This window comes from Python bivittatus, unplaced genomic scaffold (genome assembly GCF_059951505.1).
Source record: "Python bivittatus isolate LINGU-HERP-01145 unplaced genomic scaffold, Pbiv_v1 ctg000310_np1212, whole genome shotgun sequence".
Taxonomy (NCBI): Eukaryota; Metazoa; Chordata; class Lepidosauria; order Squamata; family Pythonidae; genus Python; species Python bivittatus.
Genome location: NW_028277054.1, coordinates 4,531,788 through 4,553,179, shown reverse-complemented (window position 1 = coordinate 4,553,179; position 21,392 = coordinate 4,531,788). Strand labels below are relative to the sequence as shown.

The 21,392-nt window shown below is 44.8% G+C and overlaps 1 protein-coding gene across 1 annotated transcript in view; it reads left to right on the top strand.

The window, feature by feature from the left end:
• The window catches only part of GRIK5 (glutamate ionotropic receptor kainate type subunit 5), a 34,176-nt gene extending 13,161 nt beyond the window's left edge, over positions 1 to 21,015 (top strand). Inside the window, exons 8-19 of the mRNA XM_007436514.2 lie at positions 264 to 416; positions 2,233 to 2,337; positions 3,093 to 3,200; positions 5,491 to 5,694; positions 7,829 to 7,942; positions 8,566 to 8,675; positions 10,635 to 10,808; positions 12,309 to 12,474; positions 15,921 to 16,146; positions 17,724 to 17,852; positions 19,420 to 19,541; positions 20,659 to 21,015. Of these exons, the coding sequence (XP_007436576.1) occupies positions 264 to 416; positions 2,233 to 2,337; positions 3,093 to 3,200; positions 5,491 to 5,694; positions 7,829 to 7,942; positions 8,566 to 8,675; positions 10,635 to 10,808; positions 12,309 to 12,474; positions 15,921 to 16,146; positions 17,724 to 17,852; positions 19,420 to 19,541; positions 20,659 to 21,015 (1,968 nt within the window). The remainder of the gene's footprint in view (positions 1 to 263; positions 417 to 2,232; positions 2,338 to 3,092; positions 3,201 to 5,490; positions 5,695 to 7,828; positions 7,943 to 8,565; positions 8,676 to 10,634; positions 10,809 to 12,308; positions 12,475 to 15,920; positions 16,147 to 17,723; positions 17,853 to 19,419; positions 19,542 to 20,658) is intronic.
• Positions 21,016 to 21,392: the final 377 nt, after the last annotated feature.

The window sequence follows — 21,392 nt, the reverse complement described above, 5'->3', positions numbered from 1 at the left end:
TGGGCTTCAGGATAAGCACTCCCCCCAATGTTGAGATTGTTTGAGATTGTGTTGATTTCAGCCTTGTGGTGCATATTCACATTCACTATCTGACTCAGCCAACCCGCCTCCTGTTCTGCAACTGCACAGATGTTTCAGTGTGGTAGCAAAAGCAAGAATAGCTCTGGAGGAGCAGGAGAGCAAGGGGGTGCCCCGTCCGTGCCCCCCCCCCCCAGCCGAATGCCAGAATTAGCAGCAACGGAATTATTTTTGTTCCCCTCCAGCTGTCAGCAGCACTCATGTTTGACGCGGTCCACGTGGTCGTAAGTGCAGTGCGGGAGCTGAACCGTAGCCAGGAGATTGGGGTTAAACCCCTGGCTTGCACATCAGCTAACATCTGGCAGCATGGGACCAGCCTCATGAACTACTTGCGCATGGTGAGACCTGGCTTCTCCTAGAATGAGCCCCCCCCTTTTAAAAAATTAACAAAACATGCAAATATTTCGCATGATTGTGTGAGTGTCCTGACTACTGTCGATGCCTGTGTTGGTTAGATTTGCCCTAACAAAGGTCAGATGTTCTCAGTTGGAGCAAATATGGAAACTGCCTCCAGGTTCCCTAAGAGAAATGTGGCCCCTGAATTTTCTGATCTCGTAACACTATATTTACAAATTTACAAAACAAACTGGATTTGTACAACTCAGTCACCAAAGTTAAAACTATCCAAATTTAGCATCTTGGGTGAATCTAGCTACTGATTCTGTTAGCTGTGTTATGCAAACACAGCCAAAACACAGATTGCCAACCTCTAAAGATTATCAACCAAGTGTCTGCATTTTCACCATCCATTATTATAATCTGGGTACAGCACAGAGATAGCATTGATTGTGCTTGTGAGTGACCTTTGGTGGGACCAAAATAGGGGTGGTCTGACCCTCCTGGTCCTGTCAGGTCTCTTGGTGGTCAGTATCATCAATCATGGCATCTTTCTGAAGCGTCTCTGGGCGTTGGTAGTCAGGGGCACTGTTTTGTAGTGGTTCTTCTCCATCTTTGGGACCTGTTCAGTGAGTATTGATAGGTGGGAAGGGATCCAGCCCAAGACCCAGACCTCTTCAGGTCCCACAGGACCCAATGCTCTCCCTACTTTTATTTAAAATCTACAGGGTAAGGTCATCTGCTGGCATGGGTTCAGGTATCTCACTCTGTGGATGATGCCCAGCTTTATACATCAATCTGGGCCAAAAAGTGATGCTGCAGAGGTTCTGCGTGGTGCCTGGAGGTCATAAGGATTTGGATGGGAAGGAACAAGGTTAGGCTCAACCCTGGCAAGACTAGGTTTCAAGGACCTGCCAGTTTCAAGGACCTTCTTAAGTTGAAGCACTTAACCATCTTCAGTTCCCAACAGAATGGGACTGCCCCAGGTAGAACTGGTACATAATTTGGGCTCCTCCAGACTCTCAGCTCCTGCTTAACAAGCAGGTGTCAGCCATGGCAAGGAGGGCCTTTGCACAGTCCATCTTGTGCACCAATTGCATCCATTCCTGGATCAGAAGGCCCATCTCACAGTCATATCCTAGTCACCTCCAGTTTGTAATGTGCTCTACATGGGGCTATTATTGAAGATTACTTGGAAGCTACAACTGGTCCAGAATTCAGCTGCATAAGTAGCTTTCCCATAAAGCACCACTGCTGTATGGGCTGCACTGGTGACTGGTGAGCTTCCAGGAGCAATTCAAGTTGTTGGTCATCACTGATTAAGCCCTTCACGGGTAGGCTCCTGCTTACCTATGGGACCGTCTTTCCCTTGTTTCTGTCTGACCAATAAGAATGGGAATGTTTGCTCATATTCTGTGACATTATTACAATCTTAGCCAGTGAGTAAGGAGAGAAAGTCTATTTTAATAAGCTGAACTATTCAGTCAGTATGGCGGGCAAACTCCTTATACTTGGGAGTTTAAAATTGAAAATGGGACGGTGCCTCTCAGAGCCTCCCCCCCCCGATTTCCCATTTTTGGGGAGAAAAAAGCCCCCTCAAAGCCCCCACTGAAAATGGCTATTTTTTTAACCCATTTCTATGGCACAACATTGGGTAGTCCCATCCCTAATTTGGGAGATGCAGAGATCCAGAGTTCCCCTCTCAAGCTGATTACAACTTATACTCCAATTTGGGCCATGCCTCACTCTCATTCTCCTGTGTTCTCTCTGTCTTGTTTCATTTCCATCCCATTCATCTGTCTCTCCATCCCTGGCTAGGTAGAGTATGATGGGCTGACGGGACATGTGGAATTCAACAGCAAGGGTCAAAGAACCAATTATACCTTGAGAATCCTGGAAAAAGCGCGTCATGGACATCGGGAGGTAAGGAGTCTGTAGCCTGAGCTAAGGACATCCTGTTTATGCAAAGAAGATTATGCCTGTGTGGCTCTTTAGACCAGTGTTTCTCAACCTTGGGAAGTTTAAGATGGGTGGACTTCAACTCCCAGAATTCCCCAGCCAGCATGAAGTCCACCCATCTTAAACTTCCCAAGGTTGAGAAACACTGCTTTAAACCCTGCTTAATAATGTCCTAAAATATAATGGCTCAGCCTTGTGGAGTGGAAGGTTTTGTGTCTGCTAATAAATAAGGACCATTGTTTTCAATGAGACTTATGTCTGAGTAAGACTTTAAATATTTTCAGGTTAGCTTTTATGCTGCAGTGGAACTTCTTAATTTTATTTCTGTTGTTTCTTTCTGCTTATGATAGCTTAAATGCATGTACTTTAGCTCTCTTTTTAGTTGAAAATGTATGACTTTAAAATAATTGTCAGCTATCCTGGGAAAATACTGCTTTGAGGGATGGGAATAAAAAGTTAGTAAGCCAATAAATAAATGCACTAAGAGCTATTATGCAGAGAAATATCTGTTTATTTGTTTATGAAATGTATACAGTGCCTCAGTTTCAGTAATTAAGCTTTCTGCAGGCAAAATGATGTTCCAGAATGAACCCACTCCATTCCAAAATAAGGAGTTTCTGTTTACCCAATTGGAAACAGTCATTGTCTTCCTTCTTATGCGCTCACATATACAGGATAAATCTAGCAAGAACCTATAACCCAGGCTTCCTTCTCTATAGATTGGGGTATGGTACTCCAACAGAACTCTTGCAATGAATGCCACAACTCTGGACATCAATGTCTCAGAGAGCCTTGCCAACAAGACTCTGGTGGTCACCACCATCTTGGTAAGTGCACTCCTTGCCTTATTCTTGGTGGTTTCTCCCCGTCTCTTTAAAAGCAGGATTTAAATAGTTGCTTGGGTGACTACGTTCAAGTCAACCAAGGATGGAAAGGATGACCGGGCCCCTAGAGATGTGGAGACAAGGGAGTTCCTCCTACAGCTGAAATTTCCTCTTTTCTGCTCAGTCAAGGCATCATAAATTCCTAAACTGAATGTAGCCCACCTGCCTTCAATGTTGCTAGATTCAACTCTTGTCAGCCCTTTGAGGAGGCCCGGTCAAGAAACAGGCATGGCGGGGATTCCAGGAATGTTCTTTATTGTAATAAGGTAGAGAAGCAGAATCTTGAAAGCCTGTTCAAGTTCCTCTCTGTCCCGTCTTATACCAAACAAAATCAAGGTGGGGTTCTTTTGAGTTTCCTTCTCAGCCTTCCTCTTTCTCAAGACCATTGTGGACTACTGAAGAAGGAACAGATGATTTTTACAAAAACTCTCAGTTGGTTCCTTGCAGAGGGCTTTTGAAGTTTGGCCAAAGGTATGGGTTGCTGGTCTCCTACCCCTATTCTACCATCTTTATTTCTCTTCTTTCAGTGTTTTAAAACACATTCCATCTCTTTTTCTTGTCACAGCAAGAAAGAGAAAAAGCTTGAGTTGGCAGTTGGTCAGTCTTTTCTTGGAGAAATCAATGGAGCAGGCTCTGTCTTGCAAGATATCAAGCCATTCCTGTGCTTTCTGGGCAAAGAGAAGGAAGGATGGTCTAGAGAGGTTGAGATGTAATGGGGGTGTTTTTGGTTGGTTGTTTCTGCTTTTATTTTTGTAAAGAAAGATGATCATGGAAGGTGAATGCGTCCTCCAGTTTGGAATAGTCCTTCACTTCCAAGAAATGGCTGAAATGGCTGCTTGAAATGGAGAAACTCTTCTGGATCATCTTAGGTTGAAGATGGGGGGGCTGGTAAACAGTAATTAATATATGGCACGTGCTTCCCTACAATGGTCTGATGACAAGCTTGCTCCAGTTGAGGAGGGAAAAAGAATGGGGCAAATTAGTGAAGAGCCGTGATTGCAACTGTGATTTTCATGCACAAAAGAGGTGGCTGTCCTTCTAAAGATGAGTGGGTACAGAGAAACAAAAGGGGAAGATTGTTGTGTTGTGATGATGTGTTGTTCTTGAACTTCTGGAGGGATACGGCTGGGTCCTCTAAGAAACCTTCAGCAGAATAATGAGGACAGAATAGAAGCAGGAACTAGTAGCCCTTGAGCTAATTTCAGAAGTCCTCTGCAAGTGGTCAGTGCAGATTTCTGGGCAAAACCATTGATACGTCCTCTAGTAGGCTGTTGAATGGGAAGGGGAAGAGAGAGAGAGAGAGTGAGAGAGAAAGAGAGAAGGGATGGCAGAAAGCAAGGGAAACCCCACTCACTTTCTGCTGCAACTCCACCCGTTGCCTCCGACCTATAGCCCCAGACTCCTAACAATGAAAAAGATTTCCTACTTTTTGACTGACATAGTCGTTGGTCTTATGCGGAGATGGGAAACCTATAGCCCCAAACTACTTAGTGAGGCCCTGGAAGAAGCTTCCTCCAACCACCCCATGGGAATGCTGCTAATTAGCTTCACACTTCCCATCTTTTTGAAGTGAAAAACACAATGCAATTGTTGTGTTTTGTGGTTAAAAAAGAGGGACAAATAAAAATCCCAGCTTTGTCTTTATGTGGTGTGCTCTCACCACTTTGCACCATCATCCACCCCAGTGCAACCCTTGATGCCATCTTGGAGACATTAAATGCAGCCTCTGACACCCCAAAGTTCCCTTGGTGTTTCTTATGTCTTTTGGGGGGATTCTCCTGTCAAAAACATATCAGGCCTTAATGACAGTTCCCTGTTATCTGCTAGCCCTTCCTTGTACAGTCAAAAGCCCTACAGATAGTCCTTGCTTACCGACCACAGTTGGGGCTGGGAACTTCATCGCTAAGGTCAGCGGTCACTACATGAAAAATCATGTGACTGTGCTGGACTTACACCGACGCTTCCGTTGTTAAGCAAATCACTGTGGTCTTTAAGTGAGACATCACGTGACTGTGACTTGCGATTTCACTTCCACATTCTCCATTAATACTGTCTGTTGGAAGCAGTTGTGAAGTGCCCAAATGGTGATCACATAACCACAGGATGCTACAATGGACGTAAATGCAAGGATTGGTGGCGAAGCTGTTTCTGTTTTCAAAAACAATGGTTGCTAAACAAGGCAATCAGTAAGTGAGGACTACCTCATATTATACCCTGGCTTTAATTCTTACAGGAGAACCCCTATGTGATGCGTCGGGCAAACTTCCAGGAACTGTCTGGCCCTGCCCAGTATGAAGGTTTCTGCGTGGACATGCTTCATGAGCTTGCTGACATCCTGAAGTTCCGTTTCCAGATCAAACTGGTGGATGATGGACTCTATGGGGCCCCTGAACCTAATGGATCTTGGACTGGCATGGTGGGAGAACTTATCAATAGGGTAGGGCTGTTAGGAAAAGCCCCCCCAGCCTTTTTTTTTTTTTTTTCCCCTACAGAAAAATCCACTAACCAGACAGTTCTTACTTGGAAATTGTGTGCGGAAGGCTTCTGCAAGTTGGTTTTAGAAACCAGCGTTAGAATCCTATCAGAAGATGTGCAGGTTGGGGCAGATCAATATATCACAGCATGTGCACCAGCAGCTAAGTGGACATGGTCATTCTGCATTCTCATTCAATTCTGGTCTTTTCAGAAAGCTCAGGGCTTAATGCTTTTTTCCCCTTCCCCTGAAGAAAAATCATCTCTGTGCAGGCAGCAGAAAACAGTAAATAAGTACATAGTAGAACAGAGACAGCGGGTCAGATAGGATAACAGCTCCCTGCAGGTAGAAAGCTATTTGCTAGCAGGCTTAGCTAGAGTATTTTCCCAATGATGCTTTTTCTTGCAGAGCAGATTTTGGTTTGTTTTTGCTTTTTATCACAAAAGGGAGTTTGAAAAAATGGCATCTCTGCTTCTAGAATCTGGATCGGCAGACCTGGCTTCACGCAACTGAACAGTTTCTAGGCACGTTTGGCCAGCAGAGGATAGAGCAAAAGGCGATCTACAAAAAGGCTCACCCTTATTCAGTACTAGTTAAACCAGATTTGGGCTCAGACGTTCAGACAACCACTAGAAAGCAGCAAAGAGAGTTTTCTGTATCTCTCTGCCACTTTTCTAGTGGTTTTTGAGATTTCTGCAGCCAAGATCTGGTAGCTCAAATCACTGCAATTAAAATAATCAGAAGACTTATTAATTGGTAAAAAGGGCTCCCTTCGTCTGGAGCTCTGGATGCCTTAACCCAGGGTTCCTCAACCTTGGTGACTTGAAGATGTGTGGACTTCAACTCCCAGAATTCCCCAGCCAGCCCTGCTGGCTGCGGAATTCTGGGAGTTGAAGTCCACACATCTTCAAGTCGCCACGGTTGAGGAACCCCGCTTTAACCAGAGACTGCAACCAAGAATTCTGGTTGTCAACTGAGTACTTGTCTTTTCCAGCCCATCATACATAGATGAAGAACAAGAGTGAAAGGGGAACACTAATCAGGGTGCCTCCCCCTCCCACCCAGGAGTCTTTCAGATATTAAATATGGGTGATGGACAAAGCTTTAAAATATTTAATCATTCTAATTTTCGGGGGTATAAGTGTAGCCAGAAGGTCCTTCATCCAGATTTATCTGGTGCGCCAGTTGCACTCCTACCTGGACTGGGAGTCTCTTCTCACAGTCACTTACGGCTTAACCACCTCATGTTTGGACTCCTGCAATGCAGTCTACATGGGCTGCCTTGAAGACCACTCAGAAGTGCACCTGGCCCAGAATGTGGCTATGTGGACAGTTATGGATGTGCTCCGGTATGCCCATATGGCACCTCTGCCACACAAGCTTCCAGGTACAATTCAAGGTGCTGGTTGTGACCTGTAAAGCCCTTCATGTTGTAGGGCCTGGTTACCTGCCTTTCTCTCACAGTTTCTGCCTGCCCCACAAGATCCAGCAGAATAGACATAATCCGGGTCCCATCCTTGAAACAATGCCATCTAATGGGTCCCAGGAAGCATGTCTTCTTGGTCCTGGTACCTACGCTCTGGAACAGCTCCCTCCCTCCCTTCCCAGAGGTTCACCCTGATTCTGCTGTCCATTAACCGAGTCTGGAATACCTGACTCTTTTCCCAGAATATTTTGGTTTTATTCATTTTCTCAGGCCATACTTGCTGGGAATTTTTTGATTGGCTGTTTTTGTTGTCAGTCACCCCACAGACAATTGGATAGGGTAGGTCTATAAATTTGATAAATATCTAAACTGATTGGAGGTTCTCCCTCCCAAACTTGGCTGAGGACTTCAGAGGAATCTGGTGCCCCATCTGTGGTACTTCACCCAGTAGAGCTCCTGAACTCACTTCCTTCTCTTCCTGTTTGCACGGCTTCTGCCCTGAACGGACACTTTTTTGGTTAACTACCTATGATTGACCCCATTCCCTTTGAAAGTTAGCAGTGCTTCTTTGCTTTGGTTCCAACCAGCCAAAGGCAACATAGAGAGCAGCAAAGTTGGGAAGTGCCCTTCTCTGTGTGTGATGGTTGGCATTCACTGTGCCTTGCTCCCCAGAAAGCCGATCTGGCGGTGGCCGCCTTTACCATCACAGCTGAACGAGAGAAGGTCATCGACTTCTCCAAGCCCTTCATGACCTTGGGGATCAGCATCCTGTACCGTGTACACATGGTAGGTATAACTCTGTCTTAAAGCGGAGGGAGGAAGACGGGGAGATTAGCTGATCATCTGGGAAGAGTAGTGTGGTGATCTCTTATGTTATGCCATCCATTAGTTCTACTGAGACAAGAACTTGGGGACAAAGTTGCAGAGAGTAATGCTATATTTAATGCAGTGTTTCTCAATCTGGCAACTTCCAGATGTATGGACTTCAACTCCAAGAATTCCCCAGTGGCCATTGCTGAGAATTCAGCAACTTTAAGTCCACCCATAGAGAACCAGTTTGGTGTAGTGATTAAAGACACTGGACTAGAAACCAAGGGCCTGGGAGTTCTAGTCTCACCTTGGGAATGAAGCCAGCCGAATGTGGCTTTGGGCCAGTCACTCTCTCAGCCCTAGGAAGAAGAAGGCCAGGGCAAACCATTTCCAAAAAAAGGTTGCCAGGAAAATTGCATGGACTTGTCCATGTAGCTGCCAGGGGACATGAATGATTTGGAGGTATGCACACATACACCTAGAAGTTGGTAAGGTTTGGAAAAACTAATTTAATGCAATACATTCTTTGGAACCATGCTTGGTAATGGGAAACTCAGAAATGCTTCAGTGAACCTCTCTTATCTTTTTTTTTTTAACAGGGACGCAAACCGGGGTATTTCTCCTTCCTTGACCCATTCTCCCCAGCTGTTTGGCTTTTCATGCTTCTTGCCTATCTTGCAGTCAGCTGTGTCCTCTTTCTAGCTGCCCGGTAAGTCCTCCCTACAAGGTTTATCCTAGACTGGCTTCCATGATACTTTATGTGTCATCTCAAGCATGTGTGGGTTCCTTAGATACTTGTTCTCAGAATGCTGTTCAGTTCTCTGATATCCATTGTCAGTAGGTAGGAACAGACTAAGTTTAATAAAGTTCTAATAAAGTCATTGGCTTCTACCAGGGAGTAATTCCAAGGCATGAACCATAGGTGGTTAGAACTGGACCACCTGCAAATCTGTCCCTTTGACATTTTACATAGAAACAGTAAGCTCGCATTCGGGGATATAAAATGTTATACAACTTGAAACCCCTTTTTTCCCTTGCCCTTATTAGAGAGATTATGGGTAAAAGCTTTTCATCATTCCCTGATTAAAATTTGAAAGACCAGCCAGGGGCCAGATAAAATTGCTTTGAGCATTTCATGCAAATCACAGGCTGCCAGTGGTTCAGCTCTGCTTCATAAGATAGTAACGTGTATCTTGCTTAGTGCTAATCTGTTATTCTTGAAGAAGGGACCATAAGAGGTCTCACTCACTGGTAAAATAATAGTCATTGTGTGCAAATTATGCAGGTTTGATTCCCGGCATCTTTAGTGACTGATGGCATAGGTAGAAGTGATGCAAAAGTGTCTGTCTAAAGCCATGGATCAGTTGGAGTAAACAGTCTGACGTAGGTAGTTGTCCTACTTCAAAAAGGATATTATGGAACTAGAAAAGGTGTAGGAATAGGCAAGCAACTCTTTATATTTAGAAAGGTTTAAATATATAGGAATCTTTATCTTAGAAAAGATAGTAAGGGAAGGCATGATGGAGGAATTTGAAAAAAGGCATGGTGTAGAGAAAGTCCTTCAGGTAGTTCAGTGCTGAAATTTATGACCATAAGATGAAGCAACAGCCTTCAACTTGGACAGATTTAAGAGGAGATTAGACAAATTCAGGTTGAAGTGGGAATCAGTGGTGGAACATTGCTTCTCCCATCCTTAGCTGAAACACAGATACTCAAATTTAACTCTTGGGGGCAGTGGACTTTATATGTTCTATGCACTCTTTATAAATGACGTGGTGTAATAGTATGTGGGAAGGACCTTGGGAGACAGGAGGAAGAGCCACAGCCAGAGGTCAGATTAGAGGCAGCTGAGCCCGCAGAAGGAATGGGGGCATGGGAAACCTCTTAGAAGGGACCCTCCCTGTCAGGCCCAGCCCAAGAACAATGATGAAACAGTCCAGTTGAGTATAGTTCCTTTATCTGCTTATTCCTTATAGACAGAATCTTGCCAAACTCAATCTATACTACAGCAACTAGTGGATGTCCCCTAGGAGATTCTAGGGAGTGACTACCCTGAATCTCTTAGTCTTCTCACGCTCCCCCTGCGGACTGTGTTGTCCCTTGTCTCCTTTCCCCTCCTGGAATGCACCCCCTCCCTCCTGATAGCCTCGATCTCCCACATCACTCTCCTCCTCGTAGATACATTCTCTCACATCCCCTAATTTCTTGGGCTGCAAAGGTGACAGGGGAGAAATATACTTTCAGACTTGCAAGATTCTGTTAATGTAACCTTAAATTAAGTAAAATCAGTTCATCTGGGCATGCTTCCTGTCTGGGCTACTTCGCAAGGCTGATATCAGTCTTACAAGTCTGAAAGTACATTTCTCCCCCGTCGAATTTACAGTCCAAGAAACTAAAGAGGGTCCCTTCCCATGCCCCCATTCCTTCTGCAGCCTCGGCTGCCTCTAATCCAACCATTCCCCTGGCTGTGAGTCTTCCCCCTGTCTCCCAAGGTCATTCCCACATGCCATTACACACGGTATCGTTTTATTATTGCATCATGTAAAAAAATATAATTTAGAATTGTTTAATATTTTTAGTACCACTGTCGGTCATCCAGAAAACCTCTCCTTTTAGGCAAGCTAGAAGTAATCAGCAAAGAAGTCTGACATGCTTCTTCTTTTCACAGGCTGAGCCCTTATGAGTGGTACAACCCTCATCCTTGTCTCCGGGAGCGTCATAACATCCTGGAGAACCAGTACACGCTAGGCAACAGCCTCTGGTTCCCAGTTGGAGGCTTCATGCAACAGGGATCAGAAATCATGCCCCGAGCTCTTTCTACCCGCTGCGTCAGCGGGGTCTGGTAAGCAACTGTGTAGCTGACAACCAAGTGGATTGAAGGAGAGCGATGATGGAGAGGAGGAATCACTCAGGCAAACTCTCCCCCACTCCCCACCAAAAAGGCTGCATTGGCTATTTAATTTGTGACAGGTTTGGAAAAATCATAAGCACCCCATCTTCCACCTACCTTGAAATATGTAATGTCTAGGGCATTTTTTCCCCTAGCCTGGAACAGAGTCACCTCTTAAATACACGATGCCAGCACCTACGAATTTCAACGTTTTTTAAGGAATACTAATGAGGATTGCAACCCTTAATTGGTAGCTTAATTGGCACTAAAACATTAGTTGATTAATCAGTGGGGAGCATTTTTAATTGGTGAGAACAACACTTCATCTGTGGGATTGTACATTAACATGCCATATTGGTTTTGGCATGTTTATGCAATAGGGAATAATTTTTTAAAATGATGTCTTCTTTTTTAGGAATTGCTGTTTACTGGAATGTAGGTTGTCATCTTTCTTTCAAAATCTCAGAAGCATGTTTTGATTTATAATTAATTTTAGCGATGTCCAACTTTATTCAATGCACTGAGTTATCAGTTAAGAGCAGAATACTGATGAAGAATTCTTGAAGCAAGTGTCAGCTTGACCATGAATTTATTATTATTGTTTTATATCTCTGGCTCTTTTTAGCTGCCTAGAGTCACTGATCGTGAGATGGGCGGTGTATAAATTTGATTTATAAATAAATAAATAGTATCCTTTCCAGAAGCTGTAAACTCTTATTTTCCAAGTAGCACAATTTATATTTGTGCTTCATTGGGAAAATGTAAAGAAACCCTCAGTGTGACTAAGACATATTTCAAAACATATAGTAATAAGGGCTGGCATAAATGAAGAGACTAGCTTTCCTCAAAGATTAGAGCTGAAATTATTCTTTTTTAACCAATATCATTCAAGATTTAAATGAGCATTGGTGGGTTTTATGACTCATCGTTACCACTTACTACACACGCTACAACTGCTTTAAGAACACTGTCTGGGTAGGAGTTTACTTGCTACCCTGTTCTCAACCTATTCTGATACTGATTTCACAAAGGTCTTCAGCTGCTAGAACCCTTTCTTCTAGAACATACTGACCCTGCAAACTTTATATTGCTTGGAGAAGTGAACCGCCAGAACAGCTATGGAAGTATTTTCAAGATAAAGGTTTTGCTTTATTTTTTCAGCTGGAATCTGTTAGTGCTAAGCTCTGGATTTTGCTATTAAAACTGACCCGGAGCCCTGAAACTGGACTGTCATTCAATAGAATAGGACAGATAGACACAAATGTTTCTGAGGATGTGTAGAGTGCCTTTTCCACTGCCTTTGTCTCAGGAGGCCTTAGGAGACAGGTGTCTAAAGAGATGCGTTTGCCAAGACTTGTAGATTAACTAAACGTTGAATGTGAAATGTGGAGATTCTTCATCTCTCTGAACATTAAATGGTGCAACTTGGGCTTCATTGTTGCTGTTGCAAAGGTGGGCTTTCACTCTGATCATCATCTCCTCCTACACGGCCAACCTTGCTGCCTTCCTCACCGTACAGCGGATGGAGGTGCCTATTGAATCGGCGGATGACTTGGCTGACCAAACCAACATTGAATATGGCACCATCCACGCTGGTTCCACCATGACCTTTTTCCAGGTGAGCGTCATTTTCTCTTTTCTTTGCACAGCTGGGCTGCTGAGGGCTGTCTTCTCTACACCATTGCAATTTTAGATGATCTTAAGGCTACAGGGTGGTAGGGTATGACAGAGTATTTGTAATTGCCCTGAAGATGTGAAAAATCTGGTGCTAACTAGTAGTTCTACATTGTCTGAGGTGTGTTCAGTTCTGAAGGCCACCATTTAAGAAATACTTAGATAAGATGGAGTAGGTTCAGAGTAAGATAGCAAGGTTGATCAGCGGATGGAAGCTAAGCTTTTGGATGACTGACCAAAGAATCAAGTATGTAGCCTTGAGAAGAGAAAATTTTGGGGAATGTGATAATAATCTTTAGGTACTTGAATGGTGGTTGTTTCATAGGCAAGACCTGGTTTCTGTCTTGGGATGACAGAAATTGGGATAAGAAATAATGATTTAAGGCAGATTGAGTGTTAGGACAAATTTCCTAGTGGTACAAGCAGAGAAATGGACTTGATGGTGTTCAAGCTAAGGCAAGTTAACCCTAACCCATTCTTTCTCCAACCTGATGCCCACCAGATGCCTTCCATATTAGTTGGGAATTATGGGACTTCTGGGCATCTGGAGGGCATTAAGCTATATCAGCTGAGCAGACAGGTAACACCATTCAAGGATTTCATTATAAATCTTAGCCATCATTCAAGAGAATATTGTGTTGAAGTTGCTGCCCAAACTCATGCTTAGCTTCAGAGTGTAGGATCAAAAAATGAAGCTGAAGATGCCTTTCCCTCACTACCAAACAGCCCCCCCTGCACTTGAAATTAGGGAGGGGGAAAGCTTCCCATTTTGATTCACCGGGAGACTTCTGACCCTGTATCTATCGCTGAATATATAACTAGCTGTAGAGGAGGGCGCCAAGAATCATTTTGATTGTGGCAGCATAGAAATGGATTTCATAAATAAATCAACCAATAAATATTATTACTTGATTTATTACCAGTACTATTAACTCCCTTTCATCCTTATTGATCCTGGATGGATTGGGACCAAACCAAGCCATGCAGAAAATACAAGACACCTTGAGTCTCTGGTTCCTGAAGGATGATCGAATGTGGGCTGGGGCCACGTTCCTCCTCCCTACAAAACCAGCAGCTCCAGTTTCCTTCTCTAATGCATCCACAGGGGGAGGGGGCTTGATCACACAGTCACGGCTGCTGCCTTGATGTTTTTGAACCCCCCCGGACACCCCTGCTAAAATCCTAAGGGATCTTTAATCTGAATAACTCTAGGCTAACAGCTGCCCCTTGGCTTCATACTGCTCCCCATAGCTGCCCTCCCAGAAATTTTTGAGGGGCAGGTCAACCTCCTCAAACCCACTGCCTGGACTTGACAGCTGGGGACCTTCCGTTTTTTCTCTGATCACCTTGCGTGTCATCCATGGCTGGAAGCTTCGGCATCAAAACCAGTCTCCTGAATCTTCTTGCATGAAGAGTGAGCCCCTGGAGCCCTTCCTTCTGCTGCTCCTATCTCTGCACAGGGCTGAACGTCTAATTTTCACAAAATAGATTGGAAATCCGCATCGTTCGGGACCGGGGGCACAAGGCCTGACATATTGGCCTGAAAGGGGGTTCTTGCTGCTATTCATAATACGGTGATGATGGTGGGGTCAGGACTGGATGTTTCCATGGCAACAGAACCCGAACTGGCAATGGCCAGTCTGTTGTGAATTCTTCTCTTCTCTTCTCTTCTCTTCTCTTCTCTTCTCTTCTCTTCTCTTCTCTTCTCTTCTCTTCCCTTCCCTTCCCTTCCCTTCCCTTCCCTTCCCTTCCCTTCCCTTCCCCTGTTTTCTCCCTCCCTCCCTCCCTCCCCCCTTTTCCTTCCTTCCTTCCTTCCTTCCTTCCTTCCTTCCTTCCTTCCTTCCTTCCTTCCTTCCTTCCTTCCTTCCTTCCTTCCTTCCTTCCTTTGTTGTTCTGGCAACCTGTATCCATAGTAACAGCAGCCGTCTCTCCTCCAAGAGACGTTAATGAAGGGAAATCAATCATCGGACAAGGTGGCAGGCCCGGATGACAGAAAAGGAAAACCTACATCTGCCTTGTTCAGATCCTTGAAAATTGGTTTTTCATCCTGATCCAAAAAGCCCAGCTTGCAGCAGTCAGCAAGGCCACAATTATTTTTAACATGGAGACCAACTTGGCCTTGAGATGTTTAAGAAGCTTGGCTTGTATAATTCATTGTTTAAAACAGGGTTTCCTAAAGGCTGTCCTACTTCATGCTCTGCCTCTGCCATAACAAAAGGGCAATGGCTCATAATTTTAATGGTAAACTTTGTGGAAGCAAGACAGGACCACCTTGTGGGGAGAATGTCCCCAGTTTTGAGCGATGGTCATTTGTCAACCGGTGTCAAAAAGAAGATGTAGAAACAACACTAACTCCTTGCAAGGATTGGTGGGGAGAATATAGAGGGGTCCGTGAGGAATGAATAAATGCTGTGGCCCAGTTGAATCACTGGGGTTACAAGGAGTACTTAAAGGTCTCCCTTCCTGCCCATAAAAACAACCCTCCCTGACCTGCCATCTGGGTAAGTGGGACTACAGCTGCTATCATCCTTAGCCAGTGCTGCATACCTCCAGGGTTTCTGGATGGCAATGGGTTGAGGAAGGGTGCTGGACAGCACGGAAATTTGGAATTGGGAGCCAACTCAAACTAAATGGTGAAGGTGCTGTTCTGGGTGGTCTAGATCAGTGTTTCTCAACCTTGGCAATGTTAAGATGAGTGGACTTCAACTCCCAGAATTCTGGCTGGGGAATTCTGGCAGTTGAAGTCGACCCATCTTAACGTTGCCAAGGTTGAGAAACCCAGGTCTAGATGCTTGAGCAAAGGAATTTGTGTATAAGGGGGTGAGGATACATTTCAGCATTTGGTTTCATGCGCATTTGCAGTAACTACAAGGGTGCAACAAAGCTCTTCAGTCTTCCCAGATCAGTGTTTCTCAACCTCAGCAATGTTAAGATAGGTGGACTTCAACTCCCAGAATTCCCCAGCCAGCATGCTGGCTGGGGATTTCTGGGAGTTGAAGTCCACCTATCTTAAAAGTTGCTGAGGTTAGGTAACAGTCCTAGACAAATATCCCACGTGTATATTTTGAGTTTTACTTTTTAATCATGTAACATATGTGTGAGTTGTTCTGGTGTGCTGTTTAGACTCCTGCACTTGTATCGCACAAGATCCACGTTCAGATCTTATCTCTCCCTTGTACCTGTTTCCTAAGGTTGTTGGGAAGAGAAACTAGAGATGGGGGAAGAAGTCTACATATCCATTAATTCCTGGGAAGAAGTTTGGGATACCAGTTAGTAGACAAATAATAAAGACACAAGTCATTCCATTGCATACCTACACACAGTGTCTAAAAACGGTAGCTCTACCACATTGCAGATCCTTACGCTTTGCTCTTCTCTCTTCCCTATCAGAATTCTCGATATCAGACTTATCAGCGGATGTGGAATTACATGCATTCAAAGCAACCTAGTGTCTTCGTAAAAAGCACGGAAGAAGGAATTGCTCGGGTGCTGAATTCGAAATATGCCTTTCTTTTGGAGAGCACTATGAATGAATATCACCGGAGGCTCAACTGCAACCTTACCCAGATCGGGGGGCTACTAGATACCAAGGGCTATGGCATTGGAATGCCCCTGGGTGAGCAGCAGTAGGGGGCAGGTCAGCCTCTGGCTTGGATTTTAGGAGGAGGAGGAGGAGGAAGATAGAAAAAAGCTGATTGGTGCAGGGATGAGTAAGTTTGGAAACTTAATACATTATGCCAAATACAGGTAGTCCTTGGTTAACAACTGCCCTGTTAAGCGACCATTCAAAGTTATGACATTCAAAACAACTTTACAACCAGCCCTCGAACTTACAACTGTGGCAGTGTCCCCATGGTCACATGACTGAGATTCTGGCACTTTGCAACTGGCAGGCGTTTACAGCGTCACAAGGTGCCACAATCATGTGATCACCACTTGCACGCTTCACAGCTGGCTTCCAACAAGCATAGTCAATGGAGAAGCCAGCAGTGAAATCACAAGTCGTGGTTATGTAACGTCATGCTTAACAACCACACATGATTCACTTAACAACTGCAGCGGAAGTGATGTAAGTCCGGCACGGTCATGTGATGTTTCGCTTAGTGAGAGTTGCCAGTCCCAGTTGCGGTTGTTAAGTGAGGACTACCTGTAATGAGAATTGCTTTCCTGCAGTGCTAGGAACTGCACCCAAAAAGGCAAGGCAGGTAGCGAAGGCTTGGGGTAAAATGACTTGGTGGTTGGGCCAGCTTAGGTCTGTGGTATGTGGGTGGGTGGTTAGAAGCAGGAAAATGAGGTTACGTTGGTTTGAAAGGATGGATGGTTGCCAAGTGCATTTGATGTTTCACTCTAGAATGTACATAAAACATTTTTCTTGAGAACCGCAACCCATCTTCAGTCAGCCGAGAGACTGGAGCACAGAAACCAAAAAATGCAGAGAATGCTTGCTTGGCTTTTCACACAGACACATATGCATGCCGATAGATGTATTGATTTATTGTTAGACGTATATCCCACCTTTATTTTTACCACTCAAGGTGGCATACCTAATACACCTGCCCCCTGTTTTTCCCACAACAACAACCCTGTGAGGTGGGTTGGGCTGAGAGAGAAGGACTGGCTCAAAGTCACCCACCTAGTTTTTATGCCTAAGGGAGGACGAGAGCTCGTGGTCTCCTGGTTTCCAGTCTGACACCTTGACTACTACACTGAACTGGTTTTCAGATATACATCCACACATAAATAGTTATGTGAATATAGGCATGTAATGCACAAGAATATTCTTAGAAATATTGTTAATGCTGCTTTGATCAAGAGGGATCTTGGCTGTTTAGACACAGGTCACTTCTCACACAGGATGAAATTTGACCAAAAAAGGTAATAAATTCCCAGAAGGTGTATATGTACATTTGTGTGTAAATATCACACTCTCTTGTCACGCTTATCTTAAATATTGACCAAATGTGATCAATCTACAGTAACTGAAAAAATCACCCCCCTCAGGGAATTCTTATCAAATGCTTTCTGAAATCTTCTGTAGAATGGACATTTCAGCCTCTGCTTTGAACCTTGTGATCTAAAGAGTGATCTAAAGAGGAGTGCTCTAAAGTTGAGATCCTCCAGTGATCTAAAGAGGAGTGATCTAAAGAGGAGAAGCCTTCTTAGTCTCATGGTTGCCTCCTTGACCTCCTGCAGGTTCTCCATTCCGGGATGAGATCACCCTTGCCATTCTGCAGCTTCAGGAAAACAACCGACTGGAAATCCTGAAACGCAAATGGTGGGAAGGAAGCAAGTGCCCGAAAGAGGAAGATCATCGGGCCAAAGGTCAGAGGTTAACAATTAGAAAATCGGAAGTGTTGGATGTTACCAACTGTGGTCTATAAGTACAAAATGACCAATCAATATGTGACTCATCTTTTCAAAGGGATGACCTTCATATCTACATCTCAGCAGGTGGCCATATTTGGCCAGCCTCATCTAGGCTTGTAAGCTAAGTGGGGTCCAGCCTGATGGTTACTTAGATGGGAGGTTTCCAGGGGATACCAAGGCTTTAGGCTAGATTGAGAATTTGAAAAATATCTCAAAAGAAGACAGGAGAAACCATTTCTGTACAGTTGCCAGTAAAATAACATGCCTAGCTAGATAGCTACCAAGAGTTAATCTTGTCTTGGAAGAGACTTACATTTACATTTATTTATATATGTTTGATTTCATTTGTTTGGTGGCCCATTTCCCAAAAGTGATTCTGGGTGGCCTACAAGGGTTAAAACCATCACAACGATAGTTTAGGAAACCTGTTGCTCAGGGTCATAAGCACAATCAACTCATAAGACTAACACAACCACGTGAATCATCAGGGCTCACCTAACCACATGGCCCAAATATCTGGGAGAACAACCAAGTCTTTAATGCCTTACGAAATTATGTCATACAATGTTAAAAAGCAGAGTTGAAATAAGGAAGCCAGCAGGTTATTAGAAGAGGATTGGCAGCCCAAGGTAAGCCCTCCAAGGGGTAGGTAGATTAAGGGTTGATTTCTGGAAGTTCTTTGAAGGCTTTGATTTCTGATGGATTGGCTTGCAGTCTCAGATGTAAGTTTTGAGAAAGCGGACTCTTGTGGCAACAGGCTAGATTGCAGGCAGGAAAGATTGCCAAGAGCATCTCTACACCAGAAACTTAAGGTCAAGTTTAGTAGTTGTTCCTTTTCTGCAGGGAACCCTGGGAAATGTAGTCTGGTTTGGTTTCTCAGACTGCACATGCTTAGTATTCTTAGTCAAATATAAATATCAGGATCCTTTGGAGGAAGGCATATTCCTCAAGCTGATCCAAAACAGTTGTACACACTCTACCGTTCCCCTTGCTCCTGTTGTACCTGAGAACATTGGGAAGACGGAAACACCCTCAGTCCTATTGTTGAGTAGCCAAATCTGAAGGAGGTGCCTCATTGTTAGCTCATTCCTTTTTTGGCATCTCCCAGGCTGGCTGGGGATCATGTTTTGCAGAAGATGAGCTGAAAAATACCCGCATGGTAACAGAAAGGAGAGAGAAACTCAGGGCTGACAAACAGCCCTAAACAATTCTTAGGAACAGCTTTTATTTTCATGTCTTGTGGGAGCATTTTAAAGCAGTATGAATGTTAAAAAATATTTGCAAATGAATACTCATTTGCTGCAGCGCGAATCAAATACATGCTTTGGATGGTTCGGGAAGAATCTACTGGACTACAAAGCCATGCAAGGATTGCAGTGTGTGTGTCTGTGTGTGTAAGCGTGAACTCATCAGTTGTGAAAGTTTGTATACTCTCTACAGGAGGGACGTAAGCAGCCATGACCACGTGTCTCCTATCTCTGCCTAACAACTCGTATCATTCACACATCGTTCTTTACCCCAGGGTTGGGTATGGAGAACATTGGAGGCATCTTCGTGGTGCTGATCTGTGGACTCATCATTGCTGTCTTTGTGGCTGTCATGGAATTTGTATGGGCCACGCGCCGCTCAGCTGAGCACGAAGAGGTGAGTGAGGTTGGGGAGGGTGCAGAGAGGGGGAAGGGAAGGGAGTAAAAGCCAAGGCTAGTAAAACTGAAAGAAGGCTTACAAGAAATTAACGGGCCTTCAACAGAGAAGGAGCTAAGCCACAGAATCTTGCAAAGCCGGAATTAGAAATGCAAAAGGAGCGGATGCGTGCCTGTGCTTTTGGTCAATGACAAAGGAGGGAACAGTGAAATCAAAGGCTGGATTTTGTAGCCCTGCATAATATAGACCCGTGAATCTATTGTTGCCATGTTTGAGGATTTTCTCATCAATTTATGAAAATGTGATCAAAATCCTTGCTGTGGGATGACACAGAACATCACTGATACTTTCATAATGGCACTAGTTTGGGTACAGGTAGTCCTCACTTAACAACAGTAATTGGGACCAGAATTTCTGGCACTTCTGGTTGCTGTCATTAAGCAAATCCTGTGCCATTGTTAAGCAAGGACATCGCATGGTCGCCATTTGCAACCTCCTGCTGGCTTCCCTATTGCTTGTAGGAAGCTGGCAAAGAAGGTCACAAATGGCGATCATGTGACCATGGGATTCTGCAACCAATGTAAGTATGAGGACTGGTCATAAGTACCACTCATTCAGTGCTGTCTTAAGTTTGAACTGTTGCTGAATGAGTGGTCGTTAAATGAGGACCACCTGCAGTGATGTCTGTTTCATGACTTGGCCTACCTCACTGGGCTGATGATCACTTATCTTCCCTGTAATTTTCTTCAGGAAATGTCTGGTGTCAATTTAAGTCTTTTTAAAGATGATAATGCTTGAAATTTTTAAAGTATTCTGAAGATTTAAAAATACTACTCGTGCTCTTACCTGTGTAGTGAGAATTCAAGTGAGCTGCAGTTTCTGTTTCATTCAGTGCCCTCCAGATGTGATCTGTAATTGCTAAACTGCATGGCCTTTGGTTAAGAGAAGACCAAATTTGATCTAATACCTCTAGTGCACAAGGTTGCAGACGGTTGACCTAGGTTAGTGTTTCTCAACCTCAGCAACTCTAAGATGTGTGGACTTCAGCTCCCAGAATTCCCCAGCCCATGCACGTTCAGTCTCACTCCTGTTCTCCTTCTTCTTTTCCTTCCTGTAGATCTCGGTTTGTCAAGAGATGCTGAGGGAGCTACGTCATGCGGTTTCTTGCCGCAAGCCGACCCGCTCCCGCCGGCGACGGCGCCACTACCCCACACGAGGAGCCCTGTCGCTGCGATCTGTCCGGGAGATGCGCCTTAGCAATGGCAAACTCTATTCGGGGACTTTAGTGACAGAGCCAGGCCCTCAGCGCCTCCTGGAAGATCCCCCCCGGCCTTGTACCCACGTCCGCATTTGCCACGAGTGCCGGCGCATCCAGACACTTCGGGGAGCCCCCCCACCGCCCCGGGGGCCCCCACCGCCTGAAGAAGGCACTCCACGAAGGGGAGTCCCCCGCGAACTCAGCGAGCAGGAGTGACCACTCCCGCCCTTGCTTTTTGACCCCCCCGTTGACCTTGCCTTCGCTCACCGGCGGAGGTGCCTCCTGTTAGAGATGTACGCTGTGCGTATGCCCTGAACTAGGGACCCAAGACTGGGAGGACCCACCCACCCCCACACAGGGACCCTTGCCCTCGGGGGCTGTGGAAATTCTTGCAGCTCTCCTTCCAAATGTTCTGGAGAAAGAAGTCCACCACTCGTTCCAAAATATGGGGAGGGGGTCCCTTTTTTCGAGCCACCCTCCTTATATGGGACAGAGATACTCATGCCTCTCCTCCCCCTCCCTCCACCACCCAAATTTCACCATTGGGTGGATGGATCCATGGCACCTGTCTGTGGCACTACAGGAAAAGGGCA